General features: G+C 40.9%; 1 protein-coding gene across 2 annotated transcripts in view; it reads right to left on the minus strand.

Moving 5' to 3' along the window:
- THSD7B (thrombospondin type 1 domain containing 7B) overlaps positions 1 to 19,868 on the minus strand; it is a 329,723-nt gene that overhangs the window by 205,004 nt on the left and 104,851 nt on the right. For both annotated transcript variants that reach the window (XM_026123469.2, XM_026123470.2), the window contains exon 4: positions 8,400 to 9,207. In XM_026123469.2, the coding sequence (XP_025979254.2) occupies positions 8,400 to 9,207 (808 nt within the window). The remainder of the gene's footprint in view (positions 1 to 8,399; positions 9,208 to 19,868) is intronic.

Below are 19,868 nucleotides of genomic sequence, written 5' to 3' on the forward strand. Positions count from 1 at the left end.
CCAGGACACAGCCCTCGTTCATTCAGTACGAGATCAAAACACCGCACAGGGCTCAACGCAATGGAAAACCAGCCCTTAAGGGCTCACAGCTGTAGAGGTCAGTTTGATATCAAGGCACAACAGAACAAAGTCTCAGAAGAAAATTAAAAAAAAAAACAAAAAAAAAAACAAAAAAACAAAAAAACAAAAAAAACAAAAAAACAAAAAAACAAAAAAAACAAAAAAACAAAAAAACAAAAAAACAAAAAAAACAAAAAACAAAAAAACAAAAAAAACAAAAAACAAAAAAACAAAAAAACAAAAAAAACAAAAAAACAAAAAAACAAAAAAAACAAAAAAACAAAAAAACAAAAAAAACAAAAAAAAACAAAAAAAAAACAGGCTCCAAGTTACAACAGCTTTTCAAAATATATCGAAGTAGTTGCATGTAGCAAGCACCTCCAGGAGGAGAGAAGCTCAAGGCTAAGGCCACTGTCCTTCCTTGATCCTTCATCGCAGCATCCACCAGAGCCGCACAGAGCTTCTGCCCTGCGCGCGCTGGAAGCGAACACGCAGAAACACGGCTGCTTTACTCCACTTCGTCACAACCTGCATCAACCACATGGTCACCAATAAGCTCCCCAAACTGGAGAAAAACCTTTCTTTGTCTCTCAAAATCTTTGATGACCGAGGTAACAGAGAGCTGGGCAGGAGAGCCTGGAGGAGGAATGGACGCGTCCAAGCAGGGACGTCGCTGGAGCGCCACGAGGGGAGGCCAGAAGAAAGGAGCTACCAGGAGAAATGAACTAGGACTCCCCAAATTCTGCCCCGTGTTACACTGACGATGCAAACCAGTCTCAGAAATCAGAACCGCACATGAACTCAGTGTGAACTTCCTTTAAATTTGTCTTGTTCTCCTGCCTCCAGCTGCTCACAGTCAGGCTTTTACCAACTGTAAGAAACAAGTATATCTACACTTAAAAGGTGTGAAATGTAGTGCTGGTGCCAAAGAACCAGTTGTTTAGCTCACTTAATATTACTTTTAACGCAAACAAACCAAACTTTCTCTAAAGAAAAAATGCTGGGGCACAGCTATTCACTACGCTTTATTTGCATCAAATTTTTTTTACAGTCTTTTTCACAGAATTTCAAAGGAATCACTTATCATTCATTGGCATCGCCTCCAGAGGGTACAGGCTGGATACCCGGCAAGAGACGGGGCTCCAGCCCTGGATAACCAGCAGCCCAATGCAACGCTGCCAGCGCAGAGGAGAAGAGCGCAGAAGGCAGGACGACAGGCAGGGCAATACGGACTGCAGAAAGATCTAAAAAGATCTTTTAGTGTGCTCAGGAAATACTGTCTCTTTGGGCAACATCTGAAGCACAAGGAGTATTTATTAATGCAACGACATACTTGCAGAAGTATGGGCAGGAACAGTTTTAAAGCGTAAATGTAATCCTTTGTTTTTTTTAAGTCCTGAAAAAGAAATTCTGGGGAGGAACTTTAACAAGCCAAAGGTGGTAGAGTCTGTAGGTCAGCTCTGGTCACAAGGAAAAAAATCACCAGGCAGAGCATAAAAAGCAGAAACAGCTGTAGAAGAAGTAGCTAAACCTAACATAAAGGGGCTGACTCCTTATGAAGAAAGAAGTGTTTTTCTCAGCACATTTAAGAGTGCTGTAGCACAGGTAACATTTCAGGAGCCAGTCGCACGGCAGCTTCCTACGGGGAGCAGAGGAGACCCAGGACATTCACCCACATTCTCCAGTTGACAGATCGGTCCAGGTCTCACGAAGGTCAACAGGACTATTCCCATTGACACCTGGTCAAGTTTGAGTAGACCCCTTCACCTAGAAAATAACTCACTTTGCCACAGGTGCTGTAAAGGTGAATTTGCTAAGGTTTATTTTATACTAATTACCATCTTCACAAAGTAGAAACAACCTGTGATATAGATGCCTCCAAACAAAATTATTCTTGTTTAAATCTAAAAAAGATTTCTCATGACTCTACTATATATCAAATGCAACTGATACTTCATTGCAAAACTGTTTCTGGTGCAAAATGTCAATATTACTGAACTAAGGGCTGCACAGTAACAATCACTACAACTAAACTTGTCCTAACCCAGTAACTCTGAGTCTTCTTGTTACACGAGGCTAGGTGGAGTCACACACCGATTGCAACCTTATTTCCCTTTACGACTTCAACAGGGCTATCAGGAGAGCCACCTGTGCCACGATGTTAACAAAAAACAAGAATTACAGATTTTGAGTAGACAAAATACTAGTAAGTGCAAATCCTAGCCCTGATCATGCTAGAAAATGAGATAGAGCCAATCTAAGAGCATAGCACAGAGGGTCACCAGTGCCACATTTTAGAGAGTCACCTAAGCTTCATCCTCAGACACCACTATGAAAAGCCATTTCCATTTGAGGGCTGCACTGCTTGTAAATGAGACTGAAGTCTGGCCTGATCTTTACTGACATACTGAAGAAAATCAGGTCTTTGAAAATCTGCTTTGGGGTGTTCTTTAAAATTAATTTTGCTAGCCCCAATTTTTGGCGAGACAATACCCCTCGATGTGTATGGATTCATACGCATGCCAACACCAACCACAAAAGACATCTCTGCCCAACAATTCTTCTCATGCTTCAGAGGGTTTTGCAGATAGCAAGAAGGCTGAATACCTATTTCTTTCCCTAGAAACCCTCCACCGCTCCTGCCACAAAAGGTGAAAGAGATAACTTTGCTGGCTTTCAGCTGAACAAGATGAGGAGCTGGCAATTTCCACCCTGCTTTTCTTCTGCTCGAGTAGGTGTTTCTGAGAGAGCATTGCACGAAACAGCCTAACAGAATGGGAATCTAATTAAATTGTACCTATTCAGTCAGAGCCCAGAAGTCAAATTAATCGTGACACCAAGCAACACAAAGAGCAAATGCAAAAACACGCTGCTTCCTTTCGCGCTAAGTTCAGACACAATCTCTCGTGTCACAGATGTATTTAGGGCAACCTAATACAGATAAAGCTTAGGCATGCAAGACGGCCCTTACACTCTGCTCCGAGTCCACCAGCCACATGTGTACCCGCACTGCTACGGCAGTTTCCAAATTAGCAGGGTATGCAGGAGAAGAGGAAGGAAGCCCTGGGGAAGCGAGATACTACATAAGCGCTGTTTGTAAACTAATTTTCTCCATGTTAATATATCAAGTTAGGTCTCCCTTTTGGGGGTTAATCTGATGACTGTTATATAACAAGGTACTCACAAAATTGATCCTTTTTACGTTGCATGATTGGACTGATACTGTAAAGCCATAAAAATTTTTTCACAACATACGTTGTGTTGCCTCCACTTTAGGATGGGTCAGTTAGTTAGCAGACAGCAGAGGCACAAAGTCTAAGTCACCCAAGTGCCAGAGAGCCCTCTGCCCGCCTCTGCACTGAAGGAGGAATAAGCTACATAAAAAAACCCACTAAACCAAAGGAAACCTAATCAGTTATTTAACTTTCCAGGCTACTAGGATAACTGCCTGTTCTCTCTGCTTGGCTAATAACATTACCATGTAAGAGTGAAAGCAGTCTTGCAGTGTCTAACAGGATCCAAACCCGCTTTTCCCCTAGGAAGCTGGCAGTCAGCGTAAGAGGCGTACTTGCAAGGATTTGAAATGTATTTTAGGGCCCTCAAGCGCTGCCAGGGCCATTTTGGAGACTGATGTCATGTATTAAATTCACACAGCTGAGGCTTCCTCGGCAGGAAAGCACGCGTCCCTTCTGCAAGCACGACAGGATGGTACGAAAGACCGGGAGTATTCGCCTGCCACACGACTGAGCAAGGGGAACAGGAGCCGGGAGATCACCGGGCTTTGGTGTCGGCGATGAATCAGTCTCCAAAGCTTAACGCACCATATCCTGTTTCAAATAAAAATACAGACTTCTATTTGTGTTATCTATGCAGACATTTAAATCTCAGGGCTATAGAAGTGGTTGGCTTTCAGCACAATTTGAAAACAGAAGAAAAAAGCCCAGTTTGTACTAGGCAATATTTTTAAAATGTTACCATTATTGGAATGAAAAAAAAGTAGTAATTGTTCATTTGTTTTGTATGCTTTTACCATAAGCAAAGGAAATGAGAGGCAAAAAAAAAAAAAAAAAATCTAGCAAATAAAATCCCCTTCTCATCCAACAGCTCAGAGATTGGTTTTCAAAACGGAGCACCGAGGCTCATTTCTGCTTCTGCTGGGGGGAATCCAAACACACAACTCCTCTCTCCCAGAGCAGGATCATAGCCACCAAATCGCGTATTACTGTGCTGTGCTCCCACCTTTGTACTGTAAAATATTAAACCCATCAAGAGAATAGAATGGTGTCAACACCAGCAACGGCAAATAATTTTTCCTAAAAACATACTACAGCACAGTGGTTAAGTGCAATCCCCTAGGAAATGGATAACGTGAATTCGAATTACACAGACAAACAGAAGACATGAATGCTGTCCTCGATGGATGCCTATCCCTTGACTCAATTTGACCTCACACAGAAAGGCAAAGAAAGTAGAATCCCAAATCTAACTCTATTTGTATCATCATCATCTTGCACGTGGAATTAAGAGTTTAAAAAAAAAAACATATCTAAAAAAGACTCCTAATCCAAAGGTAAAAAAAAACCCTAAAACTGTTTGCTCCTGACTAACTTCTCAGTATGCTTAGTAGTGTGCCCTCATCACTCATGAAAATCCAGATAGACTTAATTAGGATTTAAATGCCCAGCTACAGGCACTCATTGCACTAAATGATGATTTAGGTGTCTAATCTAAACAGAAAAAAAAAGAACACAAATACCTTTGTCTCTATATTCAGTAAATTTTCACAACTGTGACACGACGGAAAGGCACAGAGAAATTTTAGCATGTACGTCTCTTTGGACTTCTTAGAGACTTTTTAAATGTATGGAAGTGTTTATGTTTGATTATGCAAAGAGAGATGAGATTTAAAACAAAATTAAAACTTTTTCCTATCTGAAACAGAATGACAAATTGAAATTTCAAACTTTTTTCACAAAACAAGAGTCTTGAAAAGCTTGAAACCATATCTACAAAATCATTTTATTCTGATGTTATTCTTTTTATTCTTACAAATACAAAATGTCGACACCAAAATTATTTCCAAGCAAAAATGGAACCTGGCTCAAGTTCAATTGTGGTTCAATCGTTGTGAAGTTTTTGTCAAAATGTAAAGATGCATCTCTGCCTTGACTCATCCCTTCTCCCTCTTCCATTCCCTTTGACAAACGTAGGACATACAGACTGAAATGTACTTCCTCAAAATATTCCCCACTTCTGTTTACCTGATATAATAGGTATGCCCAATCTCCCATGTACCTGTACGCCTCTAAAAGTAATTCCAATTTACAATTTTTACCTTTATATTTCCTAGGATTTTGGCTTGGACCCTTATGGCTGATACGGACACAGAGCTCTCCATACAATCAATTATTTATATGAAAACAATCTTTTCCTTAAAATGCGGAGGATCCGTCAGCTCCCACCTAGGGCTCACTCTAAAACCAGCGGATTTTCTTAGCTGGGCTCAACCGGGTAATGCAACAAGAATCAATGAAAAGCGGAAAACACTTCTCAGGCCCGTCTCCTGCCTCTGCCAGCTCTTTCACAAGAGAAGGCGCGAACCGTACTCATTTGCAATGCAGAGGAACCGCAAACTTTCCAGCGAAGAAGCCAAAATGAATTTCCTGCCAGCGATCCTCCATCTAGAAGAACGCGTTCAGCCTCGCAGTCTTTAAATGCAGCTTGTGCCCTTTCCACCACAGCACAGTTTTTGGCAAAATAAAGGTCTTTGGCACTCGGGACCGTCCCAGCGTTTCCTCTCCGTCACCCACGCACAGGTTTCTGCTCACCAGCAGAATGGCCTGATCCGCAGCGGGGCTACCGGAGAACAGAAAGTTAAAAACTTTGGTAACAAATACCCGACCGCTCCCCTTACGGCCACTTTTCTTCACGGATTAGGCAGCAGAAGAACTAATGATGGTGGTAAAAGCCGGACAGATCCTCCTAATTACGCAGTTCAGAGGCTTCAGTTAAAACACATCCTGCGATATTTCTCTCTCTTGCCTCAGTTTTCCAGAAATTTAATTTGTATCTCTCATCGGTACTTATTCAACAGTGTTGGCCTTATTCTAAACCTGAAACCTCTACCAGAAAAAGAGAAAAAGCACAAATAAAACACTTCTTGCCAGTTTTACAGCAGGCTTTTGGCTGCCTGCCAAACTCTGCTTCAGGGTTATGCAAATGCATTTACTGTTCCTTATCAGTAGCCAAAATATCATCGCTCTCGTGAAGAGGCAGCTGCAAGATCTGGTCCATTCCTCCAAAGAGCGGCAGCAAATACGGTGCACAACAAAAGGAGGGCGACATCAATACGTGCTGCTTTAACGGAGCTGTTGTCACCCGTATTTGGCATCGGTGACACTCGAGCCCTGGCACTAAACACGCAGTATAACTTTGGATTTTAGGTTTCCAAGTTCAAGCTGCCTGGTGACCACTAATAACAAGGTTAAAAAGAAAAAAGAAGAAGAAAGAGGGAGAAAGGAGGAGAGAAACGGAAGAAAAGCATGCGACAACCTGGGCTCTATAAAATAACCTGACCTTCTGTGCCCTACAAAATCAATAAAGTTTCCAGCTGTATTTGGGCTTAGAAATAGTAAATACCGGGTTAGCGTCAGCTCTCTGCTGCCACAAACCCGAGATGGAGGCCCAGCCTAAAAGGCCTGCCAGCGGCGGGGTACATGGCCACGAAACAGCGCTGGTTCGCCCACAAAGCACGTGGGACCAGGGAAGCCGGATCGCAGGCAGAATCGCTAAAATGAAGGCTCCTGGCACCTTCCGCACAGTCGTCCGGGAAGCGAACGCGCGGCTCTGCCACGACGGCAGCACGAAGAGCAGCGCCGGCTCTCCCGCTCGCGGGGTGACCGCACCGTCCACGGGGCACGGCACGGCCAGCAGCACTCAGGCCCGCTCCCGTCTCCCCATCCACGGCACCTGAGGAAGGAGGTGCAGGCGTCGGCAAAACAGCCAACTGCTAGCGAACGTGAACCTGACTGATCTCACACCCACGTAAATCACAAGTAACTCCATTAAAGTCAGGCAGCTACATGAGCATAAAATCTGTATACTTAGAATCAGCATATATTTAGAGCTGTGTAATATAGTAAAGGCATTAGAAACTGCTGGAACAGTTCAGAAATCTTGACTTTTTTCCAACAAATAAAACTGTACTTTCCTACAGGTATAATAGGAGGAGCTAAGAAAAAGGCCAGAAAATCTATTTTTTCACCTCAACAGGTGTGCAAAACCACCACCAACAGTACCAGGAGTAAAGCACTGGGCACAAAATAACCCCTTCTCTCTCCAATTTGCATTTGAGCAGGTGCCAGGAGCTGCAGATTCCTGAGAAACAGACTGATTTCTGCAAAATTCAGGAGGAGGATTTTTGAAGAACTTCTAATATTACTGAAAAATAAAACATTGAAAGTTCTTCAGAAATCCTGGCTCCTGAATTGCTCAGAACTAAATCAGCTTCTCGGTAACCTCTAGCTCCTGGCACCTGCTCCAATGTGATCTGGAAGTTAAATGGCAGAGCTGAAATTAAATACAAGAAACAGAGAATAAATCTTTCCAATTTTTGCCGTATATTATTGTTGCCTTCACATTTAAATTGCAGCAAACCATCCTGCGTAGACTAAGAGAAATTATTAGATAAAACACATAAGGATAAATATCAACAACTGTTATCAAAGAAGCGCAAGCCACATATCTGCGTCTCCAGCAGCAGCGCCCATGAGACACACTCAGCTGCGAAGGCCCCTCAGCAGGCAGGAAGGTAACCATGCTTTTGCTCCCTGATCTAACTTTTTAAGGACTATTTTCTAGTCAATTTGTGAGGCCAAACTTTTCAACACACTTCTTTTATTCAATTCTGATTCGTAAGAAAAAAGGAGCTTAAGCTGATGCAATTTTAGCCTCTTTGGCCAAACATACGCAGTACAACACTGAAAAGGAAGCCCTTTCAAGCACGGCCAGCGCCCAGTAACAGTGGAAATAAAGATTTATATAAAAGCTTCCATTTCCTCAATGTTTCCTCCAAACAACAAAAATCAGAAGAGAAATATTAAAAATACAGAATGAATTAAACTAACAAATCATAGAAGTAAGCAAAATATTCCACAGACACCAGCCTTACGAGAAGGGAATTAAATCAAAAAAGACCATAAAACACCCACATTAAAATGTGTATTTAGAACTTGAAAGTGCGAATGCTTTCGCTGTTACATGGCCATGCAGAACAAGCTATCTGTAAAAACAAATCCGCCTGGGATAAAACAAAACGTGACGTGTAAAAGCACCCTTACCTCAACGCAGCGTTCTTCCCATCGCTCCTTATGCACCGGACCTGCCTGGCCTGGTGCCCGATCTCCACGTCCCCCGCGCTGGGAGGGAGATGCGCTTTGTGCCCTTGCAGTCCGAGCGCGCTCCGCTCCCCGGGCTCCGACCCGAAGTCCGGCATGGTGCTTCCACCGAGGCCGACCTCCCCGCGGTGAGGCGGCCTGCATCGGCCCCAGGAGCCGACTCTGAGGCTGTAGGTGTAGTCCTCCTCCCCCAGGGCACACGCGGCGGGGGCGCAGGTCCTCGACTCGGTGAGATTGGGGCACGGCGAGCCCCCATAGAGGGGAGGGGCGATGACGGCGCGAGTCCTGTGCTGCAGGCTCCTGGCGCAGCGGGCGCCGCACTCGGACCACCCGGAGAACTTGGACACGACGCAGTCCCGGGGACACGGGACCAGGCAGGCTTGCTCTGCCGGCGGCTGCGGCGCGAAGTGCTCGCAGATCTCGTTGGCGACGAGCGTCCTGTTCGGCTTCTGCGCGCAGCGGACGCTCCTGCGCTGCAGCCCGTGCTGGGCGGTGACGCAAGGCGCGGGCCGGGCCCCGGCTTGGCCCCGCGCCGGGGGGACGAGCGCGCAGGCGCTCCACTCGGACACCTCCCAGGCGAACAGCTCCGCGTGCCAGTCGCACGCTCTGAAACACCTCCGCTGGCTCTCGGGTCTGTCCGCGGGCTGGCAGCTCGCGTGGTGCGTTGCCCAGCCTTCGGCGTGGACGCACCACACGGCCCGACTCCGAACGCCGCCGGGGCCGCAGTCGCCCACGCACCGGCCCCAGGCACCTGCAGGGGAGAGAGCGCGGAGCCGTGAGCACGGGCCTGTCCACGGGGAACACGGTGCCCACCTCGGAGGCTAACCCGCAACGCAACGCTCCCACCGTGGAGCCATCCTAACGCCACGATCGAGCTCGAGGTCAATGTATCCCGGTATACATTGAAAAGTAAGTAATGACAGCTGCTCCCGAGAACCGGCCACTCTCGGACTTGGAGAAGACCACCCGGTACTGGCCGACGTCCCGTAAAATCCCAAATTACAGGCAGGCCAGTGACATTTCTGGAGCAGTAAAACGCATCCCAAAGCCTGAGGAAATATGAATATTTAATCTCGCTTGCACAAATGAATATAAAAGTGATCATAAAGGAACAATAATCTAATAGGAAAAGAAAGTCAAGTTAGATAAGAGGAAAACACTCTTAATAGAGCAATTAGTCAGTGGAATAAACTGCACTGGGAAGCAGCTGAATCATCATCAGAGGTGATAAAACAGTGCAGATAAATACTATGGAAATAAGAGCATACTCTTAATAGGCGCTTGAAATGGAGGAACCGACTCTATATTATAGCACACGTACCGCAGAAATAGGTCCCACAGGGTGCTGCTTTGTGAGCAGAGCACCTAATAGCAGAAAAGGCACCTAACAGCCGAAAAGGCACCTCATGCGCATCAAGTGCTAAATTACTCTGGGAAGTGCATTTAGCAAGTAGTTTCCATTTGCAGCGCAAGGTACTACAGGCGGTAGTACAGCTAGTCATTTGGGAACAGAACAAAAATCAAAATTAAACCCAACAGTGTCGGGTTTTTGGTTTTGGAGGATACGAACATACACCTGTAATTCTATCAATCTTATTTAACGATTTGCAAGTGAATTTAAATCAGACAAACCTAAACAGAAGGATTTTTTCTGTTTTTCTAAAAATCTGTCAAGTCCACAAAATAATCTAGGTGCTGTAAAGTGTAAAACTGCTCGCAAAGTAGAAAGAAAAGTAGAGAAAAGCACTCAGACTGAATCTTAACATATTGAAGGCATTTTGGTGATCATGTCCCAAGAGGGTCTCATCTTGCTCCTACGCTTAAAAATTATCCAATACTTCATCACAAAACCATTTCACTTGTTAAGAGCACTGCATGTATAACACTTACTTGAAAATACACTACAGTTTCCCTATCTTTAGTATTTTTTCAAGTAATAAAGTGAACTTTCTGGCCTTTGATGACTACGTTCCATTGTGTTTTCAATAAAATATAATTATATTATTATTTGCATTCTGCTGTTCCTTTTAAATGACCTCAGATTTATTTCAAAGAAAGTGTAAATTTAACACAGTTCCTCTAAAAAATAATTAAATCCTAATTACAAGGCACATTATTGACTGAGAAGTATTTACATCCAGATACTCAGTTAAGCCACTGAAGAGGAAATTTAGCTAAGCAATGGAACATTGTGTTTATTGCTGTGTCCAGAAGAACTTATCAGGAAGCGAAAAAAAAAAATCTATATTAATGGGAATCTGCATCTGATTTTTAGCCTTAGAGTTTATGTTTATTTTTCGGTATGCCAAGAGCAGACTAATAGGCTACATTTTAGGCATATTTGCCACAAAATAGTTGCGAACTGTGGTTGTGTTTAATGATAGTATAATTATTTATAAATGAGTCCTTACTTACTTTTTAAAAAAATTTTTTTTCATCCAAAATTCACATTTAACATCAAATTACAGCCACTTCTCACTCAGGCTTCTTCTGCATCTGTATCTTATTAATGTAGGGATTTATAAATCTGCGGCCATTATATTGAATATTTGATGAGCAAAACCCAAAAAAAAGCAAAAAAATTACTGAAGATAAGAGTTTCGTGCAATAGTCAAAGAACAATGATAGATTTAGTAAGTGTAATTTGGCCAGTTGTTTCCTACAACTGCTTCGTATTATTCCACAGGATTTTTTTTATGCTGTGTTGATGTAGAAGAATAAGGATATAAAATCTCACCGTCCTAAGAAATAATGTGTTGGGAAGCGATTATCAAGAAGATGGAGCCAGACTCTTCACAGCAGGGCATGGCAGGAGAAAGGTAGACTGGGGACATAAGTTGAAATGAAACACAAGGAGCTTCCAACTGGATGTATGGAAAAAACATATCAGCAGAAGAAAAAAACTTTGGAGCAGGCTGCCCTGAAGGGATGTAGAATCTCCATCCTCGGAGGTTTTCAAGATCTGACTGGACAAGGCATTGAATTCATGGACAACCCTGCTCTCAGCAGGAGGTTCGACAAGATGATCGCCCATGGTCCTTTCCAACCTGAATTATTCTAATATTCTATGAATGAGCATCTAATAAAATAAGGGTTTCCCTCGTAGGACTTATTATTACGCTGAAAAATGCATTTTGACAGAGAAACACTACAAGATAGCACTGAGATGTGAAAAGTACCTAGGAACCTATTTGTGCAGTTGCACAAATAAATTACTTAGTCAACCAAACAGGAGAGAGGAATTCAATCAAATCACTATTCCTGAAAATGACAAAGTTAAACAACAGATAATTGCAAACAAAGACATCCCACTGTCTCCTACAAGACATCTGTAACACTACAGGGTAATAATGACATAAGAGAAATTAATAAATTAAGACATTCTAACAAAGAAAAACTACACACCATTTTGCCATCTTTTATCTGGCAGAAAGTATACTATATTATCAGTCCATACAGCTTCTCTAATCCAGTTACAACCAAGCAATTAACACTGCAATTGTCATTTATTTGATGCAGCATGCACTGGCCTGCTATTCGCACCTGCAAGACCTACAATAATGCAATGATTATGTCTGAAAGGATGCAATGACATCTGGCCTTTGACACACAGGTCACAAAAGCGTAAGACAAGCAGGCTATTCACATCACGATTCCATACTACAGATAAACCGAAACACCATGAATATCGAACCTAAAATAGGTATCCCAATTCCATAATGTTATTGCTTAATAAGGATTGCTACAATGCTTGTGCTTTATTAGCTTATTTTCAACATTTTAATGTTTATTTTTAACTTTTTTTTTAACTTTACAGTTTTCATTTTAGTTTTTTATTTACATTTAGCTCAACTGCAATCATTTTACCACGTGAGAATTCATTCAATATAAGTATCTTCCACAATCATTCCGTACCTGTGACTACGTACTGATTTGCAACCTTGGCACAAGATCAGCTATCAGTTAAACAGAGGATTATGTTAGTAATTTATTTCAAACAAGTAATAGATATTGTCCAAGTAACATCTGATATATAAAGTAGTGAAAGGACACTGAAAAATTAATGGACAAGTACTGGAACATAGATTTTCTGGATTTTTTTTTTTCCCTTCACCTTCAGTTTAGGTAACAAAAGAGAGATCAAATTTAGAAGCAATTGTTCTAGACCTCAACAAATTGTGTTTAAACAGCACTAATTTTTAGTGGAGACAAAGATCCCCAAATATCCTACCAACAAAGTATGACTTCATAACTGCCTGGCTGAAGAATGACTCCACCAGATATAATCTTAACTCTGGAAGATCACCATAGTGCCTCTTAATTAAATACTTGTGCTTGAAATCCCGTACAGCCGCTTTGGATGCCATTCTAGCATCCTCCCATCAGATCATGTTTGGGAGCAACAAAATAGAAAGCTCCAACTTGGTGATTTCTGGGAACAAATAACAACCAATTCAAACACAAGAGCTTTATTCCTAACGGTATTACAACCAATTTATTCTAATTACTAGTTTCAATTGTAAAAAATAAATTCCACTGAACTGCTTTCCTCGGAATTGCTCATTAGTAATACTCTACCTAATGTGAATGGTATGAGAAAAGGATGCAAAACAGCATCTGTATTAATTTTTATGAGTTTTGGACTTTCTTAATAGGAAGCAAACTGTTGAATATCATATGAACTACCATGTATTTTCTCATCACTAAATTCATTTTTGGTATAATGCAAAGATATTTGACATAACACAAAGCAAAATCTTTTGCACAAGTTGGACAAAAACCTTACCAAGCTTATCAAAGCTGCATAGTTTATATATTGTGCTCTCCATGTCAATGTATTGAGTTCACCTGCACCTTTTCTCGCAGACTGAAATCTTTGGGCAAGTACCAGCCGTGTACAGAGTCTACTAAACCAGACTTGATAAGTTTAGGTATTTCATATTACAAAGCAATATTGGTATAATTGTTGCTAGCATAACTGCTTTCTCCTCTGTCTCCTGGGAGAGCCTTACTGTATGCTTTCCCTGCATCTAATAGCCATGCTGTTTCGTATCACAGCCAAAATACTGCTTCTCTTCCTTGCCTGCATTTGTCTCAATTATTTTGCTATGTTGTATTAAGAGCAATTCAGTAAAACACCTTTGACTATCCTTTGTATGAGGGATGCTATAGAAAATAAGAGTATATTGTACAATTTGCAATGTGTCACAAAGGGCACAAATTCCTCCGATTCTTGTGATTAATTTTAAATATCTGCAGCACTTTTTAAAATTTTCATGACCTACACTAATGAGTAATTCAGAAGCCTAGTTATTCTTCTTACTTTAGATCTGAATAAAAGTGAAGTTCAGTGACTTATAGCCATGCAGCAGTTTGTTCCAATTTTACATCTCAAGTTTTTACATTACTATCCACATGTGGGTTACTCAAGACACACTCCAGCAAGTAAGACACTCTGCAGTAAAATGTAATGAATACTGTTGTTTATGAAAAGTCAGTGATTTACTGACCCTTGGCACTTGAAGGCAGGACTTCTCAATATTAAGCACTAATGTAAACTGTATTAGCTTAGCTACTCAATCATGTGCCCACACCATGGAGACAGCCCAGGAAAAAATCTTCATTTCTTTCAACTCCCAGTTAAAAAAATCAGCAACCCACACATTCCAAAACTTTTCTGTATTGCCCATGCAACGTATTTTGAGGGCTAGCAAGAACAGATTTCTTGTCTTGATAGCAACTGACATTAGGAGACAAGGCCACAATTTATATAGATTTATATATATGATAACAAGAAAGAGTATAAAGATGTTATTAGCAGATTAAAACTACGAGTAGTACATTGCGTAAAGGATTAAAAACATATCAGTACTAGATTATAGACAGTCATAATCAAACTTTGACCTCTTTACAGCTCTAAACATCTATGAAAAAAAAAAAGAAAAAGAAAAAAGAAATCAGTTAAGACATAATAGCTTTTATAAGGCATTTGTAAATGTAGCCTTAATACAAAAATGCAACCAAAAAAATGTTTCTTCAGTCACTCTACCTTGAATTAGGGGCCTACATTCCCCAACGCGAACTGTTATCTCCCAGTGACAGATGCCAAGAACCAGTATAACACTGGTCACGCAGCATCTCCTGCAACCAAACCGCCTGATGAGGCCGACAGGAGCGTCACCTGCGAACACGGGCCTGCCCCGGGAAGGAGGGCGCGTGCTCCTCCAGAACGGCCTGACCCGTCTCGCTAGGGCCTGTAAACAGCAGCGCAGCTACAGAAGGTCGGGAAAACCAGCAGCAAGGCATCCTTGTGCACAGGGATCGCTGGCACCTGCCCAAACTATTACACAGGTTTCCACCTGGAGCAGCCTGGGCTTGCCTGGCACATCAGCAGGGATCCAGAGGAAGACCACGAGCATTACCTGACATCTACCCCAAAGATACCTACTTCTGAGCCCCGTTCTTCTCCATGATTATATTACAATTTTCTTTCTGGTCCACAGAAAAGGCCAGACCTCCGCAAACATAATCAAGGCCTAAGCGGTCTATTCTGCTGTTTACAGGGAAGCAGAGTAACTTGACATCTTTATGAATCAAATTACTTCATATTTGCCTGTAAGAACTGGAGACTCAACTGGATGATTCAAAAGACCCATTCCAGGTTTATACAGGCTCTTAAGCCGTATCACAGTCTGTGGTCAAGATCTGAACACTGGCAACCGCTGCACAAGGCTTTTTCTGCTACGTACGTGGAGCCTTGCTGCCCTTCAGGCAGACAGTGACTCTGATTCATGGTTGTGGTGTGCAAAGCCCCGACTTCATCCCAGGTCCGGCTTCCCAGAACTGCTGCAGAGGCAACATGCTCTGCTCTGGACAAGGGACCCATCCAAATCCTAGAAAGGAACTTTCCCAAATGATTTAAAGATTAGCACTAATGGATCCCTGAAGGAACCATACCAGGACATTTCTGTCAAAGGTTTATTGCTCTGACACAGGGCCTCCGTGGGAAAGTTAAGAGGGAAACATTGGCAGTGGTTCAACATCTATTTGAAACTCAAGCTCCAAAGCACACGGAGGATTCTTCTACTGATTCCATAATAATTCATTACTTGGCAAACACCAAAAAATACTTTTGACAGTGTATTTTAGAGTCAAGAATTTTATTCATATATTTATAAAAACATAAATATACTAAGATATAGACCTATCTGATATTATGCAGTCCTTTCTCAAAAAAAAAAAAATCCCATTGATTTTAATGAGAACATCAAACACAAAAGGAATGGAGGACTAGACCTTTATTCTGAATTCTGACAACTGCAGTTTCTCATTTTCTTACTTTTTCACTAAGCTTAAATTATGTTTACCCACTGCAATATTTTCAAAGTTTGTTTTCAATTTTTTTTAATTAAAAAAGTTTTCTTCACAAAAACAATTATGTTTCACAGAAAAAAGCTGAAAACTAATAGTCTAATAAACAAACTGCATACCTGTAAAACCTTTCTGATGCTCTGCCTAAGTGTCAGAAGTTGCTTCATATGCATGTAACTGCAGAAATTTCCAGTATCCATCTCCTAACATCATTTTAAGGGAGAATTATATTTGTTCTGCTCAGCTTCATGTCATTCTCGACTTACATATTTTATGGCAACTATTGCAGTATACAAGCAACTACAGCAATCAATAAACCACATTAAATGAATCGAAACACAGAAATGCATACTGAGGCACTATGCTGGGTCAGCCTGCATGTGGAAGGCTAAAGGTATGAAAACGCCTGCGTAACCCTGTCCTGCACTGCCTAATACGCCCAAGGTTGCCTTCTCCTTGGCTGCTCACGATGCCCCGGGACTGCTGGCAACGCCTCAGCAGAGTCTCTGCATTATATAAAGGCTGCTCCCACTCAGCTAAAGTTTCTTTTCTCTTTGCGCTTCTGCTCATCCAGACCTACTTACAAGTTGGAGACCAACCAGAAGTTAGCTCACCCTCTCCGTATTTTCCCCACGTTCTGGTGAGAGAGGACATTAAATCCTGGAACTGCATTAAATCACTGTCAACGGCACTGCCGCAGTTCAGCAAAACCAAAAAGAAGTTTTCAAAGTCCTGAAGGAGCTTCGTCACAAAACAGAGCTCCACAGATTCCTGCAAGACTGAGAACTCAAAATCCAGATGCAGCAGACTATGTAGCTATCTATTTTGCAGAGCTTTTAGATGCTACCAAAGTCAGCGCTGATTTGGTACACCCGTACAGGTAGGTCACTGGGGAAGAGCTTCCAGGTGGGGCCTCTGATCTCCTATCAGCACTCGCTGGGCAGTGCATCTCGCCTTGGGTACTCACCTTGTTCAGAAACACAATGTTAAATCAATTCTGCTTTCTTCCTATGACAAAGTTCAAATGAGATTTTCTTGTAGTGTGAAAATCAGCTGATATACCAACATGAGAATATACTTCAGTTACCTACCGTAAATCTGCAAAAAAAATAGACAACCATGGCAAAAGACCACTTCTACAGAAGTATCTTCTCAACCGTATGGGCCAGACTGGTGTTATTGTTAATAAGCATTACAGAAGACCTATGGTATGGGCAGGATTTCCCATGATGCCCAAATTGCTACTAATTAGCATTTCTGCATAGAAGGTCGAAACTCAGAAAACAGGCAGCATAGCTAATTAATGTAAAAAGAACTTTTTTAAATATGTGCACAATCAGTTTTATAAAATCTGAATGCAACAATGTACACTAAATATATTGCCTTTATTGGGCACTTTCTCATTTTTTATTTACAGTCCACATTTAATTAACCATAATCAAATTTCTTTTTCTCCAGACACTCTTCTTAAAGGGTTCAAATTCTAGAGAGGAAGAAGGGGGAAAAAAAAAAAAAAGAAAAGAAAAAAGCAGAGGTCTCTGCAATACTTGGAAATTGCTGTGCAGAAATGAACAATACAACGAGCTATGCCATAGTTTTAGAATGATAAGTGTTCCTCAACAGTAAATCAATCTGCTTCTCTAGTAGATTTTCTGCGAGAAGGCTGCTGACAGGAAGAATGGCTGAAGTTTGAGTAGAGTCCCATCAATCAAAGAAGGCCAAAGAGCTTAAGTTTCTAGACAGTGTAAACCAGGATGATGGGCTTCAAGATTTAAGTGTGTTTTACTTCAGGGAAGAGTGGCAGGCATATAGCAAATAAAAAAAAATTTAAAAAAAAAAGAGGGAGAGAGAGAGAAAAGGAGAAGTAAGGGAATGAGAAAGCCATTAAGACATTAATTTCCAATCACATCATAAATTTAACTTCTCAACCACAAGGTCCAGAAGAATAAAATAATTAAAATACTTGAGTTTGCACTTGGAAAGCATGATCACATTATTTCCTTCAGATTCACAGACGTTAAGACTAGAAAGATCTTACGCATTCCTGTATCAGGAATTACAAAATAATTAAGCACGATGTATCTACATAGATATGTGAGGAAAGAAAAAACTCCATCACATTTGGAGGCCGATTTTGTCAGGTTTCACTCAAAATTACTGCAAATGCAGGTGGGAAAGTAAAATATTGTCAGATTAAGATCATTGCACCATGCGAACCTGGGATCTGAAGATCTTACAAAGAGGAGTATTATCCTATGATGCTTTTGAACTAGTTTTCTAAATGAGCACTTTCTGCATGTGTATTTTGGGGAGAGCAAAACATTACATTTAAATACATCCAATACAGAGAAACAGAGCCTCTGCTTTGGCGTTTCTCTGCAAACATACCTCCCAAACAAGAACAACAACAAAACCTAGAGCTATATAGAGCAATAAAGCATTACAACATAAAGAACAATTTTCTACTTGATCTTTTTTTTCTTTTTTCTTTTATTTTTTTTTTTTTTGGTTAAGATTTTTTTTTTCCTTTTTACTGTTGAGTTGGATTCCTCGGGGCAAAAGCCAGCAAGTCTGTAAGTATAAAATAGAGAAGAGTGTGCTATAGTCTTGGTCATAAATCTGTGTCAGTAAATCAACAAGAGCACGAGTTTTGTGACAGCTGCAGTGGGCACAACGTTACCCGACAGGGTGACATAAGCTACAATAAGTACTAGCTTATTAATAGCTACTCTGATGAACAAAAAAGAAAAATGAAAATGGAGCTTCAGTTTCAGGGTGGTAGGTTTCAAACATCAAATCATGCCCTAAGATTATTCAGAGGACAGCCTTACAATACTGTTAAAAATTCTGCTGCCTCTTTGACAGCTGTATTTTTCACTTTATCCTGAATTTGTAGTGGTTACATATTTCCGAACAGTCATCACTGCAAGTTTACCCGAAGTGCACCTCTACACACATTTTCACAGACCTCAGCACTGGAGTTAAAAATGCTTATTTCTAGATGTTAAAAAAGCTGAGAAGATCTTTGCCTAGCACAGATCCATATTTCCCAAAGACCACCAGAGATCTAGCAGGGTGCAAAGAGCATTTAGGTATTCTGCTGGGGCTGTTTGCTGAAGAGAGATGAACAATTTTTAACTTGGGTGAAAGAAAGGATATAAGCATATAAATCTGGCCACTGTTGCCATAAAAGATATCATGGTTATGATTTCTTTTAAAGTAAAAGAATGGTAATTTGGAAAAATACCAATTATGAGTGCACATCTGTTGTACGCATGTTTTATATCCAAACTTAAACATCTGCTTTTAAAATTTTAGCCCACACTGCAACTGAAGATGTTTAGAAACAAATGTTCTGATACATAAGTAATCATTTAACAAGGCCTGAGAAAATGTAGCCCTTAACAGACTTAATTAACAGGTTAATGATGTGCATAGCATGCATGTTCTCAAAAGCAAAGATTTTCACATTAAGCTTGTTTCCTTTTCACAGAAGTAGCTTTCTGCAGAATATCTGTGCTAATTTAATTACACATCTGCTACTTCTGCTGCTTTAAATTGCAGAGATACTTATACGCCGTGCTACCAATTTACACAAGATTCCCTAAATGTTCTAATTTTTCACACTACAAATAAAGATATTTGCATGAAATTCAAAAATAAAGTTTTATTTTGTAACCTAGTAGTTCTAGTGAATACATAAAATGATCATTTATCCTAAACAAATCTAAGACTTATATTACTGTAATAATTACCTGTTAAACCTCCATAAACTAAGCATGCCTCCATTTCAAAATCAGACTTTTTACCAAAGGGTCAGATACAAATTTTTTAGACAGCTTTAAATTAAACATCAGCACAGGTACCCTTCCTTTTACATCGTTGTTCCACTGCATCACTAACATAGCAAATCTAATGTTTTAAAATATCATTTCTTGGTGATGTTCATTTATCATCCTCGTTGTAACTGCAAATGATTGAAAACTAGGTCAGAATATCAGAAATCCCATGTTATCTTTAGCAGTATTGTCAAGAAAACGT

The sequence above is a fragment of the Dromaius novaehollandiae genome, chromosome 7, assembly GCF_036370855.1.
Source record: "Dromaius novaehollandiae isolate bDroNov1 chromosome 7, bDroNov1.hap1, whole genome shotgun sequence".
Classification (NCBI taxonomy): Eukaryota; Metazoa; Chordata; class Aves; order Casuariiformes; family Dromaiidae; genus Dromaius; species Dromaius novaehollandiae.